General features: G+C 37.7%; 3 protein-coding genes across 3 annotated transcripts; all 3 read left to right on the top strand.

The window, feature by feature from the left end:
• Positions 1–1,071: 1,071 nt before the first annotated feature.
• On the top strand, positions 1,072–4,218 carry LOC306766837 (toll-like receptor 7; the record flags this gene model as incomplete). Its single annotated transcript, XM_079254687.1, has 1 exon — positions 1,072–4,218. The coding sequence occupies one exon, from the start codon at positions 1,072–1,074 to the stop codon at positions 4,216–4,218; it is 3,147 nt and encodes a 1,048-aa protein (XP_079110813.1).
• Positions 4,219–4,775: 557 nt separating this feature from the next.
• On the top strand, positions 4,776–9,885 carry tlr8a (toll-like receptor 8a; the record flags this gene model as incomplete). The annotated part of the gene is made up of 2 exons (XM_079254490.1): positions 4,776–4,810; positions 6,805–9,885. Exons 1-2 carry the CDS (start codon positions 4,808–4,810, stop codon positions 9,883–9,885), a joined length of 3,084 nt encoding a protein of 1,027 aa, XP_079110616.1. The 5' UTR covers positions 4,776–4,807.
• Positions 9,886–11,068: 1,183 nt separating this feature from the next.
• tmsb4x (thymosin beta 4 X-linked) lies at positions 11,069–12,080 on the top strand. The gene is made up of 3 exons (XM_079254859.1): positions 11,069–11,190; positions 11,507–11,619; positions 11,711–12,080. Exons 2-3 carry the CDS (start codon positions 11,520–11,522, stop codon positions 11,737–11,739), a joined length of 129 nt encoding a protein of 42 aa, XP_079110985.1. The 5' UTR covers positions 11,069–11,190; positions 11,507–11,519; the 3' UTR covers positions 11,740–12,080.
• Positions 12,081–20,416: the final 8,336 nt, after the last annotated feature.

Below are 20,416 nucleotides of genomic sequence, written 5' to 3'. Positions count from 1 at the left end.
AAGATGATGATCAAGAAAGAAATTTAATTTAAAGAAATAGGAAAAACAAGGTAACAAAAGATGTATCAGTTCCTTTTTCCCTTTTTTTAATTTTACCGTCGCAATGTGGATTTGGCCTGCTGGTATACTGATAGCCAGACCAGCATAAAGTGAGCATATGTAGACAGGACACTTTTTTGACCATGTCTTCTCATCGCAAAAGCAGATAATATGGTCGTTCTTTGAAAGTTATCTGTGAAGGACTAGACATGTATGTTGTGCAAACAAGTGAGGGTGAATGTGACTGTATAGCCACAAAGCAGCCATGGTTTTCATAAGAATATTTTGCTTAGTTTACCATTAGGGTTGTGAACCTACACTCTGCCCATAGGTTTCCCTTTCTCTTGTAATTTAAACAGAAGTGAAACCAATCTTTCCTCTAGTGGTAGCCAAAAAAATCCACTCAAAAGTCCTCCAGTTGCATGATTATGAGCTACAGATGGAATACCATTTTCAAATATGTGATCTGTATAGCACACCTGAATCACCTTCTCGTTTATCTCTGCATCCATCAAATGTCTATGAAATGAGAAGCTCATTCAACCATTAAAAAAAAAATATTAAAAGATGGAAGATTTGGATAACGTGGTTTTAACAAGAAGGAAGTGATTCTGGCTAATTATATGCATTTTGAGGTCACACTGCCACCTGTTACTTTCGTCTCATCACACTCAAACTCGTCAGAGCTATCCTTCTTTTACTTTATTCAGCTTGACAACAGAGCCTGAAGCAGGACCGCTTTTCACATGCCAGAAAAATAATGCCACCCCAACTGGTGAGTATAAAGCAATGCTGGCTGATATATTGTGATTGATACACATTTAAATTAGGGGTAGTTTTTTCGGAACAAGTGCTGAAAGCTACAAGATATTGACAATGTAAAGTTAGACTGTGCCATTTCCTTGTTATACTGTTAATTGTTACATCATGAACATTACTTTCTAAAACATTGACTTTAATGTTTCAGTTTGCCGCATGTGTTGCATGTTTTCTTATATAATTTCTCATAGCAGCGTTTATGCTTCTGTGCAGATGTGTGCGGCACTTCTGGGGCTATGGTGTCATTTCATTATATCAACAACTGGCATCTCTTACCCAAAAACCCTGCCATGTGATGTTAGTGCGGCCATCAACGGGAGTGAGGTGATGGTGGACTGTACTGAGAGAAGCCTCAAAGAAATCCCCCCTGGCATCCCGAGAGACACTACCAATCTAACTCTCACCATCAACCACATTCCGAAATTAAACTCAACCTCCTTCCACGGTCTGGAGAACTTGACAGAGATTGACATGAGGTGTAACTGTGTGCCCATCAAAATTGGCCCCAAGGACCGCATGTGTACAAAGAGTGTTACAATTGAGAACAACACCTTCAGTGCACTGAGGAATCTGCGAGCACTATATCTAGATGGAAATCAGCTCTATGGCATACCTAAAGGGTTGCCTGCAAACCTGATCTTGCTAAGTTTGGAAGTGAATCATATCTATTATATTTCTAAAGCAAACCTCTCTGAGATCAGTAATATTCAGGTGCTTTACCTTGGTCAAAACTGCTACTATCGTAACCCCTGTAATGTCTCCTATGGCATAGAAGATGCCGCATTTTTACAACTGAACAACTTAACCTTGCTTTCTCTTAAGTCAAACAATTTATCCTTTATTCCACATCAACTACCCGAAAGTTTAAAGGAGCTGTATCTGTACAACAACAACATTCAAGAAGTTACGGATGAGGATTTCAAAAACTTGACGAACCTCGAGATTCTTGACATTAGTGGAAATTGTCCTCGTTGTTACAATGCCCCTTACCCCTGCAGCCCGTGCCCAAATAACGCACCACTTACAATCAGCAAGGAAGCTTTTAAAACGCTGACAAAACTAAAAACATTACGCATGCACAGTAACTCCCTAACATATGTACTATCTGACTGGTTCCAGGCCACAAAGGAACTCAGAGTGCTTGATCTCTCGTCAAACTTTCTAGCAAGAGAGATAGTATCCACTTGCTTTCCTCAAGTCCTCAAGAAATTGGAAGAGCTAGACTTATCATTTAACTACGAGCTTCAGAGGTATCCTCAAACTCTGATTCTTAGCAACCATTTTTCTGCGCTCATGTCCCTTAAAATTCTCAGATTGAAGGGCTACGTGTTCCAGCAGCTTAAACCAGAAAGCATTGCTCCTTTAAAACATCTAGAAAATCTAGAGGTTGTAGATCTTGGTACAAATTTTATTAAAATGGCAAATCTTAGCATTTTAATGGAGTTAAAAAGCTTTAAAATAATCAGTCTGTCAGACAACAAAATATCCTCCCCCTCCGATGGCCAAGAAACTTTTGGCTTCACTGGAGAAAAGCCCCTTCTGTGGTCCCCCATGTCAGCTGCTAATCAGTATAAAAATAAAGAAGTGAGAGAGATCCATTACTTTAGATATGATGAATATGCACGCAGCTGCAAATACAAAGACAAGGAGCTTGGAACAATTACTTCCTTTGTCAACAAAGATTGCAGTAAGTTTGGTAAAACGCTGGACGTAAGCAGAAACAATATATTCTTCCTGCATTCGAGATTTTTAAATCTGAACGAGCTGAGGTGCCTGAATCTGTCTGGAAACGCTATGAGCCAAAGCTTGAATGGTTCTGAGTTTAGTAATCTGACAAATTTACAGTACCTGGACTTCTCATTGAACCGCCTGGATCTGCTCTATCCCACTGCATTTCAAGAGCTGAAAAAGTTGGTTATCTTGGATATAAGTAACAACAACCATTACTTCGAGTCAGAAGGCTTGACTCATATGCTTAATTTCACCAAGAATTTGAAAAATCTCAAGGTTTTACTGATGAACCACAACAAAATTTCTACTTCCACTAACACAGAGCTTGAGAGTGAGTCCCTTGAAAGGTTAGAGTTCAGAGATAACCGCTTAGATATGTTGTGGAGAGATGGGGATACTAGATATCTCAACTACTTCAAAAAATTAATTAATTTGACTGTCCTTGACATCTCCCACAACAACCTTAATGTAATTCTACCAGATGTCTTCCGTGGTCTGCCAGACAAGCTGTCTGAGCTCTACATCAGAAACAACAAACTGAAATCCTTTGACTGGAGCAAACTAGACCTTCTCCGTTTTTTACGAGTCCTCGATCTCAGTGGAAACTCTCTAACGACAGTTCCACGTATGCTGTCAAACTGTACGACGTCGCTCGAGAAACTCATTTTACATAAAAACAAAATCTTTAAACTCACTCCAGATTTCCTAAAGGATGCTTTCAGTTTGAAGTATCTGGATCTTAGCTTGAATATAATTCGCTACATTGAAAAATCCAGCTTTCCAGACGATGTTGTTAAGCAGATGCAGATGTTGCTCCTCCACCAAAACAGATTTCTGTGCACCTGTAATGCCACGTGGTTTGTTACATGGCTGAATAAGACCACAGTGACCATCCCTCGACTGGGCACGGAAGTTACCTGTGCTGCTCCAGGTGCACAAAAAGGTCATCCTGTGGTTTCAGTGGACTTGCTGGCTTGCCAACACCCCTTCCTGTCAATCATCCTCTACACCCTGATGACTTCTCTACTCATCAGCTTCCTCACCCTTTCCATCTCCAGCCATCTCTTCCTATGGGATGTCTGGTACATCTACCACTTCTGCAGGGCTAAACTCAAAGGCTATGGTCGTCTGTACTCCCAAGGAGCCATCTATGATGCCTTTGTGATGTACGACAAGGAGGATCCTGCAGTGTCAGAGTGGGTGATAAAGGAGATGTGCACTCATCTGGAGGATCGCGGAGACCGCCGCCTGACGCTGTGTCTGGAGGAACGAGACTGGGTCCCCGGCTGCCCCCTGATTGACAACCTTTCCCAGAGCATCCACAGGAGCAAGAGGACTGTGTTCATTCTAACCAAGAAATATATCAAAGGTGGAAATTTCCGGACAGCTTTCTACATGGCCAACCAAAGACTAATGGATGATAAAAAAGATGTTATAGTACTGATTTTCCTGGAGAAAGTGCCAAGCAATTCAAAGTATCTAAGATTGAGGAAGCGGTTGTATAAGAGGTCAGTGCTCGAGTGGCCGACAAATCCTCAGGCACAGCCATACTTCTGGTTCAGCCTGAGGAGTGTATTAGCTACTGAGAGTCAGAAACAATATAACAATCTCTTTAAAGAAACATTGTAAATAGAGAAATATACGCATTTAGATAGATGTTCTAAATGCAGTCCTATATGGGAATTATGAAGCTGGAATACTGTACAGTTTAAAAGAGCATTTTATATTCTCTGTGCTTCCCTTACTACGGTGCAGATATGCACTCTTTGCCAGCTGTCATCCATCCATCCATTTTCTATAGTTTATCTGGGGTCTGGTAACGGAGGCAGCTGCCTAAGCAGGGAAGCCCAGACTAACTTCTTTGCCAACTTCAGATATGATGTTAATTTAAACTAAGATGACAGTAAAACTGTCAACATATGAAAAAAGGAAATGAAACCATTGCACATGTACTTCTGCAATCCACATGCTACTTTTCTCCTGCCGCCAGTCTTCTGTGAACCCGCCACTTAGACGATTTTATTGACTTCAGTTCTGTGACTTTAATTTCTCTTTTTTTTTTTTTTTTTTAAAAACTTGTTGCTATAAATAAGAAGGAAGTGAAGTAAACTTGGAAGGCAAAAGTGCATTTTTTCCATCTAAAAGATTTCAAATGACAAAAGTCAACGGGTTTGCAAGGTTTCAGACATACCAAGGGAGTTAATCCAGTCCACACGCGATGGTGAGTGTTATTAAAGCAGGTATTTCTGTGCTTTGATATACCATACTTAAATAAACAGATGGTTTTCTGCTAAGTAGATGTTTTGATTATATATATATATATATATATATATATATATATATATATATATATATATATATATATATATATATATATATATATATATATATATACATAAAAATATATATGTACACACATATATATATATATATATACATATATATATATATATATATATATATATATATATATATATATATATATATATATATATATATATATATATATATGATGTTGCTTTGCATTTGTAATTTTGTGCTAAAAGTTTATTCTTCCCAATAGAAAAGTGTCTCTATATACACTTGTTCCGCTGAAGAGACTTATCTGATTATTCAATTTGTTTAATCATCTTTTTTCCTCATTGAAAATGTGTTGTACTGTAAACAATCTAGACTAAAACTGAGTCATGATTGTGTTTGAATATTTTGTCTTTATTCAATGAGTTCATTTCAGTTTAGAGAACAAATTTAAAGGCTGAGAAATTATCAAACTTCTGTCCTTAAAAGTCATTGTTAGTTTTTAAATGCTCGAACACATCAGAGTCAAATAAATGGATTCAACAATTTCTTGTCATGTTTTGCACAATTAGCATTAATATGTGTCTGTGTATTGAGACAAGGAAACATGTCAAACCTGTAGGACAGTGCAGAATCTATTAGTCTGCAGATTCAAACTTTCCTACCTGTGGTGTTCCTGTAGTTTATTTTAGCATGTAAAATTAAATTAGAATTTTAATTCAATGTGTTATAACATAGTCTAGTGTAAAAGGTTAACACAAACAAAACCAAATATGATTAAACAGACCATGAACAGAGGAGAAAGTTATTTAAGCTGAATGTTATTTAAGTTATAGATTACTGCCATCTGCTGGTGACATATTGGACAGGCTTGGATATTTTAAACGATTGTGTCAAAAATATATATCAAATATAAAATAATGATACTAAAGTCAAAGTAAATTATTTGAAATTAAATTGTCCTTTTATTTAACTTTTATCATTTCCTCAGAGACTGAGAGGTAAATCATCATATTTTGGAAGGACATTTCTGAAACATTGCTGAGGTTGTCTTTACTTTATAAAAAATGCATGTAAGCCACTAATGGTTAAGACATGACAGTACCATATTGTATATTACAGTATATTATTATTGTTATTTTCCCAATGCAGTGTTAAAACCTCAGGTGGGATAAAGAATATTAATGATAGTTGCACAAATTTTGAGGACCAGGTTCTGGTTTCATAACAAGCTTCCTCATACAATTTAATGTAATATTTATTTCGGAAACCAGGCCTGGGCAAAGAACCCCATGGGATCCCTAAATTACAAGAAGTGAAGTCAATCACTGAAATGGAAAATAATTAAAATGAATTTTTAAAAAATTAAATAAACTGTATAGGGAAAACTGGTCATTGAAACAGAGTCCAGGGAACACTATAGTGTTCAGTCTTACATCAGAGCTTATATTTCTAAGAGAAGTGAAACTGTCTGGTGCTGCTCTCTGTACGCCCCAGCCCCGTTGCTGTTCTTGACTTCTGAGTTTAAATATATATATATATATATATATATATATATATATATATATATGTATATATATATATATACATATATATATATATATATATATATATATATATATATATATATATATATATATATATATATATATATATATATATATATATATATATATATATATGCTTGGTGTTTCACCTAAGGGTTGCACCTAAAAACAGCAGGATGGTGGATCTCGAGGACCGGACTTGGGCACCCCTGATTTTCACCAAGCACAACTGAGCTCTGAGTGACTGGTTCTTCAAAATACTTGTTTAACTTCAAACTAAATGCTCAAAACAATTACATGTTCAAATTATTTTATTTGGTTGACTTTCCTTCCTCTTTTTTTTTTTCCTTTTTTTTTTTTTTTTTTACAGACTTTCAAGTGTTGGTTTCACCTGCTGCTTCTCTGTCTGTGCTGCCATCATGACATCCAACCTGCTGCATGCAAACCTTTTTGGATGTCACAGAAGTTCCCCTGTGATGTCACGGCCCAAAATACCTCTGAGGTTTTGTTTAACTGTAGAGGTCGTCAACTGCAAGGACTACCTTATGGAATAACCAGTAATGCAACTGGCCTTGACTTGTCAGAAAATTTTATTAAGACCATTGCAGTCAATGCATTTTCACACTTGCTGAATCTGACTTGGCTCAACCTCAGCTGGGCAAACAAGAAAAGGGGACTGATCATTGAAGACAACGCTTTCAAAAACTTATCAAAACTGTATGAGCTGAAACTTTCTGGTAATTGTCTGAGTGGAATTCCAGGTAATTTGCCTGTCAGTGTGAAAATCCTCAATCTTGATTATAACAAGATGATGTACCTGGATGGCAACAGCTTTGTTGGCTTAAAGAACTTGACAGAACTGTCACTATCCAAAAACTGCTACATGTGGAATCCATGTGGGAAAACTGTCCAAATAATGAACAACACTTTCACTGGCTTGACCAAACTGCAGACTCTGGACTTATCATTTAACAATTTAAGTCAAGTTCCCCAAGGATTACCCCGATCATTAATCTATCTGAATCTCGGTTCTAACAAAATACAACATATGTATAAAGGTTACTTCCAAGGGTTGCAAAACTTAAAAGCACTTAACATACAGGGGAACTGTCCAAGATGTCACAATGCTCCAACTCCTTGTGTACCCTGTCCCAATGTTTCACTTGAAATTGATGCTGATGCATTTAAAAATTTAACACAACTTGAGCAACTGAACCTGGGAGGAAACTCACTGCAGTACCTGAATCCATCTTGGTTTGAGAAGCTAAAAAAGCTTAAAAGACTGTCACTGTCATTCAATTACTTACTAGAAGCAATTACAAAGGAGGCCACATTTCTAAGATACCTTCCCAGACTAGAAGTAATTAATTTGTCTTTCAACTATGCTATAGGTCTTTACCCAACAACAATAACTCTTTCAAAAGAGTTTTCAAATCTTATATCATTAAGAACTTTTCATATGGAGGGTTTGGTATTCCAGGAATTAGGCCCACACACGCTAAAATCTTTGTATGAGCTTAAAAATCTGACAACATTAAATTTGGGGACAAATTTTCTCATTCAGTCTGATTCCACAATATTCAGCAAATTCCATAATTTGAAAACAATATACCTCGCAGAAAATAGGCTGTGTCCAACTCCAGGGAAATACATCCAAAGTCCAAATGGTGGAGACCATCAGAGGTCGGTCTTTTCATTTTCACTAACAGCAAAAAGCCATTCAAAGGATTTTACTTATGGCATACGTGGCTTTATAAAGCCGGAGTGCTTTGACTCTGGTCGAGCTCTTATTCTCAGTGCAAATAACTTGTTCTTCATTTCTCCAAAGCAGTTTGAGGGCTATGGAGATATTGCATGTCTCAACCTTTCAGGGAATGGCTTTTCAGCAGCACTAAATGGCACAGACTTCTCCACGCTGCCTAACTTGACATACCTGGACCTGTCGTATAATAAGATTGATCTAGCATATGACAACGCCTTTAATGAACTGCAGAAATTGCAAGTGCTAGACCTCAGTCATAATGCGCACTACTTTAAAGCATTTGGGATAACACACAATTTGAATTTTATGAAAAACCTGCCTGTTCTAAGAGTGCTGAATATGAGTTATAACTCGATTTCTAGGTTAACGACAAAACAGATGCAAAGCAATTCACTAACAGATCTTTACTTCTCATATAACTTTCTTGGAACTCTCTGGAAAGAAAGAGATGGCTCTTATGAGAAACTTTTCTATAACCTCACTAATCTGACAAATTTAGACATATCTCAAAACCGTATTGGTAAGATTCCATTCAGTGTTTATGAATATTTGCCTCATAGCCTCATCAAACTATGCATCAGTCATAACTTACTGACCGATTTTTCATGGAAGTCGCTTAAGCTTTTCTACCAACTTCAAATTTTAGACCTGAGCTCTAACTCTTTGTCTCACGTGGCAGGAATGAACTCAAACATCACCAGCACTTTGACGTTCCTTGATCTAAGTCATAACTATATTTTTCACTTGGATATTGGATTCTTTACCGGGCCAAAAAGCCTTCACACTCTTAACCTGAGCTACAACAAGCTAACAACCATTAATCAATCTACCTTTCTGCCAGTGCCTGAGAATCAACTCAAAACTTTGTATTTGCAGAAGAACCCATTCCAGTGTACTTGTGATTCATTCAACTTCATTATATGGATTGACAACAGTAATATAAAGATCCCTAGGTTAACGACTGCAGTTAAATGTGACACACCAGTAAATCAAAGAGACAAAGCACTGATATACTTTGATATTAATGAGTGCGTAAATGACAGTCAAGCATTCCAGTTGTACATTCTAACAACATTCTTCCTTTTTTGTTTTATGTTTGTGGCAACAGCTTCTCACTTATTCTATTGGGATGCTTCCTATATGCTGCACTATGTAAAAGCTAAGCTGAAGGGATACAGATCCTTACACTCAACGCATGTTTATGATGTCTTTGTCACATATGACACCAAAGATCCACATGTCTCTGAGTGGGTGATGAAAAACCTTCGGGTAAAACTGGAAGAAGAAGGGGAGACGCATCTTCCTTTGTGTCTAGAGGAGAGGGACTGGACCCCAGGAGTTCCACTGGTGGACAATCTCACGCAGAGCATCCAATACAGTCGCAAGACTATGTTTGTCTTGACAGAGGGCTATGTTAAGACTGGTGCTTTCAAGCTGGCAATGTATCTGGCCCATCAAAGACTGCTGGATGAAAATATGGATGTGATTGTGCTGCTGATGCTGGAGCCTGTCCTGCAGCATTCACACTTCCTGCGACTGAGGAGGCGGCTGTGTGGGGAGAGTGTTGTGGAGTGGCCAAGAACAGCAGCTGCAGAGCCCTGGTTTTGGCAAAACCTCAGGAATGTCATAAGAGTGGATAATCAAATAATGTACAACAAGACTTATTCATATTATTTTACTAGCAAGTGAGGCAGGATGACAATTTTAGAATAGTTAATAATGTAAATTTCTGGCAATGGTTGAAATAATTGTATTGCATTGTACATATTTGTTTGTGACTTGAAAAAAAAAATGATTTCAGGATCTCTGTGGCACAAAAATTTACAGAACGTATTACAATGTGTGTAAATAAAACCTCTTATAAAGAAATCAGTTTCAATTTTGTGGTGTTTTTGTGAATTTAAACTGATCACCAGGTATCCGTCCAACCAACATAATGCAATGCATGCACTGTCATTCACCTGCTCATTTTGTGATCTCATGCATCATCTATTCTGGTCCTGGGATTTATCTTCTGTAATCTGGCAAAATTTGTGTACATTTATTTCCCCAAAAAATACTCTTGTATATGAAGATGTATTGTTTGGCTTTTTTCCCTTTAACCCTGCCAAATCAGATCAATATTTTATAATCAATCTAATTTTATTGCTGGCAACATACCATATCCATAAATTTAAATTCTAAAACACTCACACAAAAAACCCTCTTTTTTAATCTTTACAAAAGAACTCAAACAATACATCACAACAATAAAACATTCTAAAAATAAGAAAGCTGTTAAAACCACTTGTAATGTCCTATTGTCAATAAAGTTTTGTTTTAAAAAAAAGAGAAAATATGTAAAGTGTGCACATCACAGACTTCACACACACACGCACACACACACACACACACACACACACACACACACACACACACACACAGACGCTCAACCTACTCTGTTCACCCTCACTTCCCCATATTTGCTGTGCTTTGCAGTTACTTCACACACCCGCACGGGGTCTCTGCAGACACACAAACTGATTTGTTTCAGTTTAAACGAAACACAACTAAACCTATCGGAAATCTCGAAAGTGCATCACATTATGTTGGAACTATGGTGTGAAGAAACACTCAGAAGCAGTGCAGTGCTGCGACATGCACAACTTCCTCAAACGTCGGCTTAAAATGAACGACTCTCCGCTTTATGAGACGCAGCTGCTGACGTTGACTAATTACAGCTGTTTGGGGCAAAAACATGAATATATGTACGAAGACTTTGCTAAACACGTGTTTGTTTGTTTGTTTTTAAATATGCTAAGCGGCTGCTTTTAATCATGCTCAGACTTATCTAAATAATCAAATAAATTCAGTGCAACCGTAAACTATAGGTGACGTCACATGTGATTAGCATACTGCAGGGTATTTATCGGATGGAAAAGCCACCAGACGCCACTCTGCTCCTACACTGAAGGGACTTTGACCCGGTGTGAGTTTCCTCTGTATAAAAATCTGGTTAGTATGCATTTATGTTTCATCTACCGTTTCTCTACTTTAACCCGTTTGTGATTGTGAGTTGTTATTTTTCCTGACTCGTAACATTTTACTCACATCAGGTTGTCAAACTCATTGGGGGGGGTTATATTTGCTATGCTGGACTTGTTGCGCTTTTTATGGGTTGTGGACTGCAGTCACTTAAGGTGTTTGACGTTTATTTGCAGGAGCTTATAAAGCACATAGCAAGTCGGTAGGACTTAGTGTTGAAACATGTCTTTGAACGGATGGATGAGCTTTTAAGATGCTGACACTTTGGCTTTTGTGATTTGTCTAGAGCTTCTGCAAGCATGGCTGATAAACCTGACATCACTGAGGTCACCACCTTCGATAAAACCAAGCTGAAGAAGACGGAGACGCACGAGAAAAACACACTGCCGACCAAAGAGAGTATGTAGCTACTTCACTGTTCCGTCTTAAAGCAACTCTTACACTGATATTTAAATAACTCTTGCGGTTTTTTTGTTTTTTTTGTCTTTAGCCATCGAACAGGAGAAGGCGGAGTCATAATGAAGACCAATCCTCCCATGCTGTGTACATTCAAGCTTGACTTCCGTTCTGCCTTTTCCAACATGCATTTTAATCGCAGTCCTATATGACAATAACTTTAGATTTCTCATCTCCAACTTGAAATGACTGCTCTTTGTAAAGTGTCTTTGTGGGCATGGGTTCCTGGTCACTAAGGTTTGCATCACCTCTCCTTGTAGCACAGTGTGCCATTAAACACCTGGTGGACTTGCATTTCTACTACTCTTGCAGCCCTGCGCTGTGGCCACTTGTGACTGCTCATAAAAGATGTTCTGTAAATTTGGAATGCACAAGTTCATCTGCATATGCAAAATAAAAAGTTGAAAATGTGATTGTGTGTAGGAGTTTGCTGTGCTACAACCATGGGTGACTTTGTACACTGAACAGACTTGTGTAATGCTTTTCCAAGCTGCACACTGTCTAAACCTCACGGCCAATGGCAGTTTATTTCCCAGCATTGAGGTTTTGTCTGTTTAAATATGCTCATCCAATCCAGGATTTGGTGCACAAAATGAAGAGAAGTTACTTTACAAACTCCAGGGGGGTAGGAAATGCATTGTAAATGTCTGGGAATGAACTGGTAAGAGGTTGGCAGTTCAAGTTCATGAAACTGAACTTGAATCTTTCCCAGAATGAGGTTTCTTGTGGGTGAAAGTAAAAATGAGTGCAATTTAAACAGCTTGTGTCCTACCATGTGCTTTTGGGAAGATGTGCCTATCTGATCAAACTGAAGACTCCTGAGATGATCTTGGTAACTTCAGAATTAAGGTTTCCACAAAGGAATGTCAAGATGTTCATTAGCCTGGCTTGCGATTATGTGAACAGTCTTTATCCATGATGTCAGCCCAGTCGAGACCTGATGTATCAGTGAAAAGGAATGCAAATGGCCCCAAGACAACACCAAGCACTGATTGTGATAAACTTGGCATTAGACACCAAGAGGCCATCTGCTCCTGGGGTGACTGCAGCCCACTACAAGGAACCACAGATGCCTCTGAGGCTGCATATGGCTGCACACTGTACGTAATGTGCTAAGAGTATGAGACCACACTGGCACCGCTGCTGCCTAAAAGAGCTCATACTGTACATCAGCATCTGCATTGTCATTGGACTCTGATGCTGAAAATGAGCAGAATGACACAGTATGCACAGAAATAAGACTGATGCTTTATTTAATAGAAACAAAACAAAAGCAATGCCTTAACATACACCAATTTAAATGATGTAACAAAGGCCTACTTTGTAATTAGCTGTGTAGCATGTAGGTGTTTCTGCATGTCTGCTATTCATGGCCATCTTGTATCATGTGTATGAAGAGAAGAAAAAAAAGATTGATACTAAATAGATGTGGACATTTTTGTATTTGTGTATATATAATTTTGTATATTATATTTAATAAACCACAAAGACATTACTGTGTTATTAAAAAGAACATTATTTAATATTGCTGTATGCTGTCTAAAAGAACCCCAGATGCATTCAGGAATTTATATTTAAGACTATAAAATCTGTTTTGTGTAAATGATTTCTACCAAAATAAAGTGTTGCTCCTCTTTCACCATTAACTATAAAAAGCAGAAGCTGGGACAAAAGGGTTCATTATTCTGTTTCTTTGTGCTCGTAAGTCAGAGTGCACACAATTGATCTTTGTTTTCTTTTTTTTATAGCTGTGGTGGGAAAAAGCAGCACTGCCATTGCATGAAAGGTAGTCACAAAAGCTGGGGGTGTGATCTGGTCAAGCCAGTGGCACAAAGAACGCTCCATAAACACACTTTGTGCTATATTTCACATTTTTAACGAGGGTTATATATACACCAGTGTATTGAACAAACTGATTAAATAGATGACACATGAAAATATCTGTATATGATGATACGGAAAGGAACCTGTGGAAAAACAGCAAAGTTGTTTGTAAAAAAAAAAATATTTGAAACCTTATAAGCAGAGAGAACAAAAACCTGCTTGACCTGTTTCTTATTAAGAACAACTTTAATACCAAGTTAGAAGGTTAAATGACTAAATCTTGTTTGAAAGAGAAAGTATTTTGCCATCAAATTCAAAGGAATAACAATTCCTAACAGGTCAAAGTGTGGCTCATTATGAAGATAACTCGGGGCCACCTAAATACAGCAACATGATATAACGTGAATTCTAGCAAACTATTTACAGGACATTAACATGGAAAAATATCCAATGATATGGCATTTAAACCCAGATATATTATCTTTACTTTTTCAATTTACATGATACATCAACAATATGGAAACCAGTGGTGAAAACACAAAGGTAATCAGATCTGTTAGTTTGTTACTCTTGTATGCACAGCCTTCTTCCAGACACCACACAGATTTTCACATTCAGGTCTGGCCTCTGGTTTTGTTATTATGGAATATTCTTTTGTTGAAACCATTCTTTGGTTGAAATGATTGTATGCTTTGGGTCACAGACACACTGAAAGACACAATTCTTCTCTATCCCCAGCTTCCTACCAGATGGCTTTGTACTGAAGTTGGTATTTCCAGCTATTCAGTTCCAACTGCTGCAAGCTAAAGCTTGTTGCTCTCATCATCACGCCTCCTGGTGAGTGCACTGTGTTTGTGTTACACACTTTGGAATAACCCATAGCGTCCCCGGTTTTCTGCTGTATGAATGGGTGTGGATGGAATATTTGTAAGTTATCCACTTATTCAGACATTAGTGAGCCATCCAACACACTGCCATTAACTGTAGAATTACTAAATTTATTATCAAATTTGACAGATATACATGTCTTGTAATTACTAAGTTTGCCGAAACATCACAAGCAAATAAGACAGATATATTTTTATAGAATATTTATATTATATAAATATGACAACATATGCGTCCATGTATCTGTCTTGTTTAAGTTATTTCACTCATGTCTATTTTTGTTGTGCTCCATGTACACCAAATAAAGCCTTACGTTATTCGTGAGTCTCCAGATCAGTGATTTTAAACAAAATCTGTTTTCCATTATTTTCATCAAACTCTTGGTAAACTTTTCAAACCATGCATATTAATGTATGTAGTTTGTCTTTTTTTTGGTTTGTAAAGTGTGCAGGTTTGAAATAAACTGAACTACAGCCTGAGAAGAGTCCTGCAAGAGAGCCTAACTTTGATAATAATCAATCAGTTACTTGTAAATGACACACTAACTGCTATTTTACATGAAAATGTAAAATAAACAGAGCCACTTAATGCCCACTACTATGCCACCAAACATTTGACAGATTTTAACAAATATCCTGTTTTGAATTTTTCTTCACATTCTTTGAGTAGATTAGACGTTTGCAGTTTAAGTGGAACAAGTGTGGACATGATTTCACTTTTCCATAGTCCCAGAGCTAATCTGCAGCTTTACAGAAACATGAAACACACAGCCAGATGTAGAACAAACTTCCTACAAACAACAAATGTCCTGAGCCCTGATCTCATCAGCATCTGACAAAACTGGAATTTCAGAGATTAACTGAACAATAAAAACTACTAACTGATTTCTATAAAGTGTTAAAGTTTCCTCACTTTGAGTATCCAAACAGCAGTCTAGAAAAAGCATGACAGCACATGAGAAATAGACAAACTGCAGTGAAGAGGAGGAACAAGAAGTTGATACTGAAACTAGCCTTTAGGAGTTAATCCAGTCTATCATGAGACTGAGAGCATTTATTCTCAAATAGACATCTCCATTGTGGCCCTAATATAACTTAAAACATTCAGGAAGATGCTTGTGAATACATGCAAATCAATACATCTAAACTCTTCACACATTCTCTTTCTGATTTAAAGCAGTTTTTAGCCTCTAATATTGCAAGATAAAAGGAATCTAGGCGAGGCAGATGTGCCTCTGTGGTGAGATGACGCTTGATTCAACGTGACATGTGCATGCAAGCATACACCTGAAAGACAGTCACACTGGTGTGCTCAGTAGCTCACCAGCTGGGAGTCTAGAAGCTCAAACACCCCTTCAGCTTTAATGTCCCCATGTGACTTCATGACTTCTGTACTGAAGCCAAAGCACCACATCACACATGCAGAACATAGAGGACAAGGTGAGGATTTGAGTTTGCAAGATAACAGTGATCATACTGAGGTTGTGATCATGTGTGGCATCTGGGACAGGAAGTGAGAGGAGTGAGTGTGAAGTGAGATGTTGGTTTGTGTGCATTTAAAGAAGGAGACTGAGTTCATGTGGCAGTAATTAATGGGATGTGTGTTTCTGTCAAAGGGCAGAAGTAGGAGGAGAATGAGGGTGTAGTGCACATGTTTCTTCAAGGATATTCTTACACTGACACACAGTTTACCAAACAAGTTCATGTGTTTGATGCTTTGTCACAGTTGCATATTTAGTCTGAGAAGTGCCGTGGGTCATATGCACAACAACATGCAAATGATCTTCCTTTTTATTATGAGACTCTCTGTTCATAGTCCAGATTATAATTAAGTTTACAGCAGTGACTAGAACACAGTATTTGAATTCGGACATCTTCCTTTGTAAAGAAAGCACTGGTGTTAAAGCTGAACTTGAGAGCCATAGCTCGGCTGATGCTGCCACACAGTTTAGACCTTCTGCTGCATTTGCATCATTTTCATAACGCTGCTCAGAGCTCCAAACGTCAGATTTTCTCTTTTCCACACTAAGAATCATATTTTGCTGGATTTATTGTCTGCAAGTTATGAAAAGCTTCTCTGAGAGTAAAAAATAATGTGTAAATTTTGAATTTTTATATTTTATAAAATGTAAAATGTTTGTTTTTGAGCCTGCAGTAATTATCGTTGATGAAAATAGTCCAGTCTTACATCGCCTGACTGTTCAGTCTGCTTCACATCTCACGTTGGCCCATTTGTAGTGTCGCTGAATGTTCCAGAAACTTCTTTGTGCATCTGTGTGAGCTCAGACGTTTAAAAGGTGAGCAACAGGATGTGGTTAGCGAGCTTCAGTACCACACAAAACTCCACGCTTAAATTAACTCCAGTTATAAATTTATTATTTTTTAGGCTAAACATAAAACGTTAGAATAAAACTGAAGACTTTGCAGATATAGCTCCTAATTGTATAAATACTACTTCAGTACTTTCTGTTTGGAAAAAGGACAGTAATGAAAAGGGCTCAGTAACTTCTCAAGGCTTGAATGTTTTATGTTGCCTCACATGTCAGTCAGTGTCACAGATGGTAAATAGTGGTCATTCCGCATTGATAAAACCTCACCTAAGCATCAAATAAGCCATCTTGTGATGTGAAATTTGATGCAGAAGTCAAGTTTTAGAATGTCAGAGGTCATGAGGTGGACAAAGTCAGAAAGGACTTTGCATGAAATATATGTCGACATGTGTGTTGAATTGTTCGCGCATGCACAATGTCAGCCTGCTTGTCCAGCATACACTGAAAGTTGACAGAAAGGCATAAAGCCTGCAGGTGGATTCAGGTAGCTTGATGAAAACTGTCTGAGGAATGTTCTTGGCTATTTGTTCTTATAGACATGACCACACACAGTGTGTCTCAGTGGGATGTACATTATATTGTGCAAATGCTAGGATTTATCTGTCGATCCATAAAAAAACCTTGCAGTTATGTTTACATTTGTACAATAAGCTCTCATCAGAACCAATGTGTTCTACAACCATGTTTGCAGCTATTTAAAAAAGATTGTTGTGAAACTATGTGGCTATAAAGCTAAAATTTTCAGATAGTTTTCAAGACTTTATTAATACAAATAAAGCTGGAAGATGTGTGTAAGTTTATTTGTGTGGACTGCTCAAAGTCAGTTGATGTAAACCATCAGAATAAAGCGTGGTTTAAGTTTCTCAACTGTGACTTCTGACTTCTGCTATTTGTGACATTTCTCTCTTCCCTTTGTTGTGGGATGTTTCCACTTTATTCTGAGCATCAGTGCACAGGAGATGCAGCAGTAACATACAAGCTTCACTTCTATCTTCTGTATATCCCTGCAGCAACAGCTACACAGCTCATTTTAGCTAGAAACAGGAAATGAAATCTGGTTGCTCGTCATTTTCATAGACTCTTGCTTGTAACTTGTCTGTAATAAAAGCACAGATATTTTTAAGCAGTATCCTTTAATCCCCACTACAGAGCCGAGAACCCTTCTACTCAGACACAGTGAAGATAGAAGTAATACTGCGGCATGTCCTATCCTGTTCGGCATGCTCTTTGCATGATCCCTGCTCTGTGGTGAGGGGGGGGGGTCTCTTCTTCGGGGACATAGTTATGTAATTACACTCAGGATAAGCCTCCCAGGTAAAATGAGAACAAAGGGCAGCTTTAAACTCTGACTTTCACGTCTAAATGGTAAACTGAACCTGTTCTAAAAAGAAAGAGAAAACTGTCTCCAACACTACAAAGTTGATTTTGGAAGGTGTAAATTTTCATACAACAGATGCATGAAATTGCATGAAATTGCATTGAAAGGCTGGTCAGGTTTTATTCCAAATCTAATGTTTTTACATTTGGTGTATCAACTAAAGTAACATGCAAATGCAGCAGAAAACAGTAAGAATGTAAACACAGTTCAGAGCTATAGGAAAGAGTAAGATTAAAAAAAAACTTGAGATTTTAATAAAGCTGCATTATACCCATTTAGGAATGTGTATCAGGAAGTGCACAGAGGAAGTTTTCTGTTAACTCATCTGAACATTAAAGAAATGGAGAAATATTAAATCTATAGAGGTGGAGACAGACGGAGGTACAACACTTACAAAGCTTCTCCATCAGGCCTGTGATAATCTTTGCATTTGACTCTGACCATAATTCATTTATTATGAGCTGCAACCCCTCTTAAGAGACATGGTGTTTCCCCACAGCCTTGTCACAAACTACTCTTGCATCGTTAATAACAGGAGAAATGGGTTTCCAACTGAAGCCAGCCACTGTATTTAACTCGTCACACTCATCATGTTGACGGGCAAACGTGTCTGTGTGAATGTGTCTTTAAGCTGGTTTGAATCTCTTGAGGTCTGCAACATGTCAAACCTTTCTTCACAGCAACCTGACCTGCACCTAATATCTTCTGTCAGAGGTCTTTGTCAAGCCCTTAAGTGGGCAGAACCATAAAATTACAACTAACTATAAAACTACACAGAAAATCTTATTTTATTTAGTTTGTAAATATTTTCCTGTCCTCCCCTGCAATGTGACGTTTGACTGTGACCAATTCCTCAATTAATTGATGTTACATTTCTAACCTGCATGCAGTAAATATTGTTTTATTCACTTATTGGAGAGGAAGATGGCAGCTTCTTTCCTTGAACCCCTGCAGAACTTCCAAATGTAATATACTTTTAGAAAGACCGTATTATTATGCAACAGTTTTACAGGAACTAAGGAAGCAGATCAAAAAGGAAGCACAGAAGTTAAAGTGGAACACAAACTTGTCAAATGTTTCACTACACAGACTATGGTCAAATTTAGACAGTCGTGAGAATATTTCTTCTTGCATTGTAATAAACTACCTTTGATTAGCAGAGGGCCAATTCCAGAGCATTTTGTACAATCTGCAGTACATTCATTGCTCATGGCAACCCCCCACAGGGCAGGATGTGGTGTGTGCACACATCACTTTCAAAATAACTCTTCAACAGACATGTCTCTCCTTTTATAGTAAAGGTCTTGCCTATTGTGCCCACAGTGAATGTCTGAGTATATGGGTATGCACGCCCTTGTAGATGCAACTAAAAATAAAAAATGCATCTTGCAGAAAAGGTTTGAGTGAACATCAATGAGTATTGCATTTGATATCAACTAACTGCTGTCTTATGATATAACATATTATAAACCGAGAGGAGAGTACTTGCTTAAATGAGTTGTAGGAAGAGGTCCTGCAACGGTCTCAGCTTTATCAATATGGCATGTAAAAGATGGTAAAATAAACGTGACAAATGTTAATTATTTTAGTCTTTAAGTCTTAATCTAACAGAGCTAAGTTAAAGTCCATAGTTGACAAATGAAAGAAGCTTATTTTTCTCCAAACATGACAAGCTGTACATTCATTCAGGATATGTCGAAGACAACTCAAAGTACAAGCAGACAGGGACCTCTGGTGACAGATATAAACATAACAGCCCAATAGATCAGGCCTCCTGGAAGTTTAAATAATGTGGGGGATTCTCCAACTCTATTATACCTTGATTTTAGGCAGAGTATCACAACACACTGTTTTGTCTTCTTTGTCTTGCCTCTTTGTATTGTAAGCTCTCTTGTCTGACCCATCCTCTAGAAGAGAAAAAAAGTGGACTTGAGGAAGATGTTTTTAACAGTTTTCTATAATAAGAAGGAACAATAACATAACCAATAAAAAGTCAGTATTCTCAGGCTTTTTTTAATCCTAAACTTTACAGAAGTTCCATCTTAGAGTGCTGGTAAATAAAGAAAATGTTTATTATCTTACTTCATTTTTTTAATAGTTGCATCCTCTACAAACTGAGATAACACAGGAAGTAACGAAGAAGTTAACAAGTGCATTTAGAGGACTGAAAGAGCTCTGATCAGTATTGCCATTAAGATCAGGGGTCCAATAGCCAATGAAGTGAGCCACCCACAAGGAGTGATTAGTTTGGGTCCAGTGTTTTGGAACAGGGATACATGGAAAACCTGCCAGATTGTGGCCCTTAAGAACCCCTGACTTAG

This window comes from Telmatherina bonti (assembly GCF_933228915.1).
Source record: "Telmatherina bonti genome assembly, chromosome: 15".
Lineage (NCBI taxonomy): Eukaryota > Metazoa > Chordata > Actinopteri > Atheriniformes > Telmatherinidae > Telmatherina > Telmatherina bonti.
The sequence above is the reverse complement of the archived record's forward strand: the minus strand, read 5'-3'. Positions and strand labels throughout refer to the sequence as shown.